This window comes from Aegilops tauschii, chromosome 6, assembly GCF_002575655.3.
Source record: "Aegilops tauschii subsp. strangulata cultivar AL8/78 chromosome 6, Aet v6.0, whole genome shotgun sequence".
Lineage (NCBI taxonomy): Eukaryota > Viridiplantae > Streptophyta > Magnoliopsida > Poales > Poaceae > Aegilops > Aegilops tauschii.
Window position 1 is genome coordinate 455493395 of NC_053040.3, and position 6762 is coordinate 455500156.

Genomic DNA, 6762 nt, shown 5'->3' on the forward strand with positions numbered 1-6762 from the left:
GTGTAAGCAAAGCTGAAGGCCACATGATTGAAATACTTGGTTCTAAGTAGATGATAGAAGCCTTCCTTCTGACAGTTGTAATGACGGTCGGAAGCTGCAGGGAGGAATTTTTAGCATGGTGACATATCTTGTAGCTGATATAGAAAATGAATGTAGAAAGTTTAAAGTGAAATGTAAAATAAATCCAAATAATATAATGGGATCGATGTAAACATTTTGAGAGGTGACTTCTGAATTCATCAGCTCCTCTGAGGCAACACAAAAGTTTACCGTCACTCTTCCGGTAAACAAAATTATAGCATGCCCCAATATGTACGCATGTATAGTACTACAAACTAATTGGCATCGTAAGCTACAATATGGCAAGTGTCTTTTCTTTCATAGATAAACAAACTTAACTATCTCAGCCAGAACCAAAACAAGAATGATCTCACTATCTTTCTCTAGCTTACAACATAATTATATTGCTAACAATTTTTAAATCACATGTTTTTATAGCTTTTACAGGCCCAAATGCGACGGTCAGTACCAGCTACAAACCCATCAATAGAAAACATCAAGCATGTTCACTGAACACCATGGAGCACAATCCACCCGGAGAGCAAAATTAGGCCAACCAAATTTCCATAGGAAACACATGGAACTACTATATAGCATACTCTCTTTCAACATCAAAGTTGTATTTGTCATACACCTAATAAAGTATAAGAATAGGAAAATGGGAGCTTAAGTGTAAGGGCATACAGTTCAAAGTTCAACGGCAAGGCGATGTTTATTATCGCTTTCATCCATCGGATAATTAGAAGAACATCAGTTAGATGACAATAGAAATAGTGCGATCATTACACGGAATGTTTAACTTTTTTCATTTATGATACTCTTAATTTTCTGATTAACACACAAGCTCGAGCCAGCCACGAACGACACGAGGACTACAGGACACTCGCCTCGTCCAGCTACTTTAGGGCCAAATCCCTGCTTGTAGCAAGACACTGAAACTAAGTTGAATGATTGGATTACTAACAGCTGGTTGATAAAAAAGAGTTACACGATAGCCATTTATATGGCCAACTAACTTGATCCATAAGACAGATCATAGTACGAACTCTTTACAGAACCATAACTCTTATCTTCCTAACTTGATATAAATTTTCCTAGCCTAAAAGACCTGCCTCAGGCTGTATCCAACACAATTACCTACATTAAGGCTCTTTCTATCGCTAAGCATGTGTTAGCCTATGACTACACAAATGTGCAGTTGTGCACACATAAGGCTGCTATCGAACATTTAGGCCGAGCCCAAACTGTTAACACTGCTCGTTTGCTACATCACTGCTAGGCACAGGGCAGACTACATATATGTAGTTCCAATAGAGAAAATTTCAATCATCAAGGCCCCTGAATTACACACTGTAGCATCCATCAGCTTTTGCACTACATTTTAATTAATGGAACCTGAGGGACATATGTAATTTTGTTGATGCAAATGTCAGCCAGCAAAAAAATAAGATTAAATTAAATGGTCATAGTGGAGCAACGCAGGACACTGGTCACCAGCAAATGCATGTTAAAGCTTCATTGCTCATCTAGAAATTTGAATAAGATGAGCGAATAGTCTAGCATACACTAACATAATGGTCAAGTTTGAAGAGTAGTGGCACATCTTGGGTTACCTGTGTTGGCCCAGATCACGATGCTGCCGAGTACCTTCCGACAATATACGTGTACGAGCTTGTCCGATTAGCTTCCGAGTCGCCGGACGACGGAGACGCAATACGCCACGTACTAGCTAAGCTAGCAAGCAGGCAGCCTGGTGGATGCTTTGGATGTCTAGCTAGCTTAGCACAAGAAACAAGCATATGAGACACGCTTGAGTTGATCGCAAAAGGCTCGTGTCGAGCCTTTGGATTTTTATTGCTTCAATTGATCTGATGTTACAACGTAGGGGTACACGAGTATTTATATTAGCTGCTAGCCTATTACAAAACCGAGTCAGTGACTGCTCCTAGTCCATACCGAACAGGACTCCTACTACGTGGTTGATTCCAACAATCACCCCCCCAACCACGATGTCCTCACTTCACAGCTTGGACGCCGATCCTTCCCCGCATCTCTGTGAACTTCTGTCGTCCCAAAGATTTGGTCAGGATATCTGCAAGCTGATCGTCGGTGCAAATATAGTTGACTTCAATCTTGCCTTCTTCCACACAATCCCGTATGTAGTGATACCTTATATCAATGTGCTTACTTCTATCATGATGCACTGGATTCTTAGATAGAGCAATCGTGGACTTGTTGTCAACGTAGAGCACCACTCCTTCCGGTTCCTTGTCAGTGAGGTCACCGAGTAGCCTTTCTAGCCACACACCTTGACCTGCCGCGGTTGCAGCTGCAATATACTCCGCTTCACAGGATGATAATGCGACCACCTTCTGCTTTTGTGATAGCCAACTCACTATGCTTCTTCCCAAGAAATATGCCACGCCCGAGGTACTTTTACGGTCGTCAATATCTCCTGCCAAGTCGCTATCACTGTAGCCAAGTAGCTCCACCATCTCCTTCCGCTTCTCTCTCAAATAGACACAACCGAAGTTAGTTGTCCCTTTGATGTACCTGAGTATTTGTTTCACAGCTGCCCAATGTTCTGTCGTGGGTGCTTCCATGAAGCGACTCACTACGCCAACGGAATAGGCCAAGTCCGGTCGTGTATTCACAAGATACCTTAGGCTTCCGACCACACTTCTATACTCCGTTGCATCAACCGCGGGTGCTTGGCTCCTCTTGCTAAGTTTAAGTCGAGGCTCCATTGGAACATGACTTGGATTGCAGTCCTCCATGCTACAGCTTTCAAGAATCTTCTTTGCATATGCCTCCTGGCATAGTGTGATTCCCTCCGGCTTTTGATGTACCTCGATCCCGAGATAGTAAGTCAAGAGCCCTAGATCACTCATCTTGAGAAGCTCCTTCATTTGTAGCTTGAATCTAGCAATCTCCTCCTCATCTGCTCCAGTTATCAAGAGATCATCAACATAGATGCCCACTAGGAGACGATCCTTGCCTTTACCTCGCTTATACATAGCATGCTCAAGTGGACGTTTCTCAAAACCAAGAGAAACTAGTGTACGATCAAGCTTGATGTTCCACGCCCGAGGAGCTTGGCATAGCCCGTACAATGCCTTGTGTAGTTTCAACACCTTGTGTAGTTTCAACACCTTGTGCTCCTCTCCTTTTTTGATGTAACCCGTTGGTTGCTTCACATATACTTCTTCTTTCAACTCCCCGTTCAAAAAAGCGGATTTTACATCCATGTGATGTAGCCTCCAAGATTCTTGAGCCGCGAGAGCTATAACTAGACTCACCGATTCCATCCTTGTGACAGGAGCGAACACTTCCTCGAAGTCTACACCTTGCTCTTGCACGTATCCTTTGGCTACGAGCCTTGCCTTATGCTTCACCAAGTTTCCTTCGGCATCTTTCTTGACTTTGTACACCCACTTGAGCCCTATGATTTTATGGTCGTTGGGTGGATCCACGAGCTCCCACGTTTTGTTGTCTTGGATCGATCCCAACTCCTCATCCATAGCACGACGCCAACACTCCTCCGTGTTTGCATCTTCAAATTTCGTCGGTTCCTCGACGCTAAGCAGACAACGCCGTCCTCTTCCTTTAATTTTCACAGGATTTTCTTTTGGAAGTGCTTCCTTTGGATATAAATCCACCACTGGTCGAAGACGTACTGATGTCGGCGGACGTTCCCTTGTCTCCTGTACAGTCGAAGACGAGGAATCATCATCTGAAGTTGCCACACTTCCGTTCTCAAGCGATTGGAGCACCCTTGGGCTGGCTACACGTCCACCAGGTGAACCACGTGAGATTGGTGTACGTACAGGAGAACCAACAATCCCATGCACGTGGCCTTCTGGCCTTCTTGACGCAACGTGAGGGCTACGTCCTGGGCTGACTTCTCTGGACTCTGACTCGAGTCCATCTTCAGGTCCATCAGTTGGGCCACTGGATGGGTCGCTCCCCTCTGACATGTTCTTTTGGCCAGCTGAGCGAGCGCTACCAGGGGCGCTGCGTGCGTTGCTGCCTGGCGTGCCGTACGCAGCTTCGTGCGCGTCGGCCGCCACTGCTTCTGGCGCGTGCCTCGCGCCATCGTTTTCTGCCGCGCCGCTCGCGATGCTCGAAGTCTTCGGTTGATCACCAATGTCTGCATGCTCATAATCATCGTAAACAACGTTGAAAATTTCATCGGAAGACGGGTATACCGGCTCGGTGGAGTTCCAATTCCATGACCTCGCTTCTTCAAAGACCACGTCACGCGTCACAACCACCTTATTGGTCGAGGGGTTGCACGCACGGTATGCCTTTGTTCCCTTTTCATAGCCAACCAACACCATTGGAGTACTCCGATCCGCCAATTTGCTAGTATGCCCGGTCACTGTCTTCACATGCGCCACGCATCCGAAAGTGCGAAGATGATCAACCGTGGGCTTGTGTCCGTACCATGCTTCGTACGGCGTCATCCCAACCACACTCTTGGTTGGAGCCCGGTTCAGCAAATAAACGGCCGTATTGACCGCCTCACCCCAAAACTTGCCCGGCATGCCTTTACTCTTCAGCATGCTTCGTGCCATCGCTACCACAGTCTGATTCCTCCGTTCCACAACACCGTTTTGCTGCGGTGAATATGGCGCCGTAAGATACCTCTTGATCCCTTGAGCTTCGCAAAATTCCGTGAATGCACGAGACTTGAACTCACCCCCCCGATCGGTACGGAGGGCCTTCAGCTTGGCTTCAGATCCTACTTCAGCCGCCATCTTTATTATCCTGAAGGCTTGCAAAGCTTGGTCCTTTGTCTTCAACAACACGATCCACATGAATCTGCTGAAGTCGTCGACGACGAGCAAGAACTATCTATTTCCGGCAGGGGTGGCCGGTGTAATCGGTCCGCACAAGTCTCCGTGGACCAACTCAAGAGCTTTACTCGCTCTAAAGTTCCCCTCTCTTGGGAACGGGGCTCGCCTTTGTTTCCCAATGAGACAACCATCGCACACTTGGTCAACATGATTGATGCACGGTAGACCACGTACCATCTCCTTTTGTCCAAGTTGACGAAGAGCCTGGAAATTTAGATGACCGTAGCGCGCGTGCCACTTCCATGCCGAGTCGTCCATGCTTGACAAGAGACATACTGGATCCACACGATCTAAGTTGAGGACGTAAAGGCTGTTCGGTGACCTCTGCACCTTCATAATTAGCATCCTCTGACGGTCATACCCCCATAGATAGCCATCTTCGAGCACAATCTTGCAACCACGCTCCTCGAGCTGACCAAGACTTATGATGCTGCTCTTTAGCTTGGGAATATAGTACACATCCGTGAGTACCTTGTGACCGCCGTTCTTCAACTCAAACAGGACAGTACCTCGCCCTGCGATGTCAACGGTCCGTCCGTCGCCGAACCGAACCGTGCCTCCCACCGAAACACTGAGCTTAGAAAACTGGTCCTTGTCGCCGGTCATGTGGTTGCTAGCGCCCGTGTCGAGGTACCACACGTGCCTCGACGTGTTCATCCTCTTCTTATCGTGAAGATAAACTGCCTCCTCTATGAGCGTGACAACCTCTGTAGCCGGCGCCTTTGGAGCTGGACTGTCCTTGTCCATTAGCTTGCATACTTCGACCATGAGCATCATGTCTCCATCATCGCCTCCTTTGGCCAGGAGAGCTTTCTCCTTCGGTGGTTTCTTGCACTCCGACTTGAAGTGCCCCATGATGCCACAGTTGTGACACTTGATCTTGCGCTTGTCGAACTTCTTCTTCTTCGGAGCGCCGTCGCTGGCGTTCTTCTTACTTTGTTCTTTTGGCGCACGATCTTGGCGAGTGTTGCTGCTAGAGCCCTCGCCTCCTCTCCTTGAGTCCAGCGCCAGCCACTGAGCCCGTGTGAGCATGACATTCTCATCGTTCCTCCCATCCCCGAGACTGTACCGCATACGCTCGTCGTGAGCCTTGTAGCGTCCGACGAGATCGTCGATGGAGAGAGTCTCGAGATCGACGCACTACTCGATCGCCGTGACAATTTGCAGGTACCGGGGAGGGGCTGCGCGCAAGAACCGCCGGACAACCGAGGTCTCCGTGAGGTTTTCACCAAGCGCGCGAATCCGATTGACGAGAGTAGCCACCCGTGAAGCGAACGCATCCACGGACTCATTGTCGCCCATGACCAAAGTCTCATAGTTCCTTAGGAGAGTTTGGAGATTGGCTTGCTTGACGCGGGTGTGTCTCTCGAACATGAGCTTCAAGGTATCCCACGCTTCCTTCGCCGTTTCTTTGGCGATCAGGTGTTGGAGGACATCCATCGGCATCACCGAGTAAATCGCCGAGGCCGCCTGCCGATCCTTCCGGTGCTCGGCTCCCTCCTTCTTGAACGCGTTGCCTCCTGGGTCGACCGCGTCCCATAGCTCGTTGGCGCGGAGACCACACTCCATGAGGGCCTTCCAGACCCCGAAGTTCTCGCGATCAAATCATGGGTACGACGAACTCGCCGGAGTAGCAAATACTTTAGCCGCACCGGAGTATTCTGCCAGTTGCTTGTTCTTATCGTCGTCCGCCATGATCCTCCGTTACTAGAAGACCAACCTTGCTCTAGATACCAATTGTTGGCCCAGATCACGATGTTGCCGAGTACCTTCCGACAATATACGTGTACGAGCTTGTCCGATTAGCTTCTGAGTCGCCGGACGACGGAGACGCAATACGCAC

General features: G+C 48.4%; 2 protein-coding genes across 2 annotated transcripts; both read right to left on the reverse strand.

The window, feature by feature from the left end:
• Positions 1 to 2075: 2075 nt before the first annotated feature.
• LOC141026180 (uncharacterized) lies at positions 2076 to 5993 on the reverse strand. Its single transcript, XM_073502166.1, has 2 exons — positions 5094 to 5993; positions 2076 to 4376 (listed from the first exon to the last, which is right to left on the reverse strand). Exons 1-2 carry the CDS (start codon positions 5991 to 5993, stop codon positions 2076 to 2078), a joined length of 3201 nt encoding a protein of 1066 aa, XP_073358267.1.
• Positions 5994 to 6059: 66 nt separating this feature from the next.
• LOC141026181 (uncharacterized) lies at positions 6060 to 6488 on the reverse strand. Its single transcript, XM_073502167.1, has one exon. It carries the CDS (start codon positions 6486 to 6488, stop codon positions 6060 to 6062), a length of 429 nt encoding a protein of 142 aa, XP_073358268.1.
• Positions 6489 to 6762: the final 274 nt, after the last annotated feature.

Excerpts from the sequence above, each read along its gene's own strand:
- LOC141026181 (XM_073502167.1), bottom strand. The coding sequence starts at position 6,488 with ATGGAGTGTGGTCTCCGCGCCAACGAGCTATGGGACGCGGTCGACCCA.
- LOC141026180 (XM_073502166.1), bottom strand. The coding sequence starts at position 5,993 with ATGCGGTACAGTCTCGGGGATGGGAGGAACGATGAGAATGTCATGCTC. Across the intron at positions 4,377-5,093 it reads AACTTGGACAAAAGGAGATG|GGAACAAAGGCATACCGTGC; the intron begins GTACGTGGTCTA and ends GGCTATGAAAAG.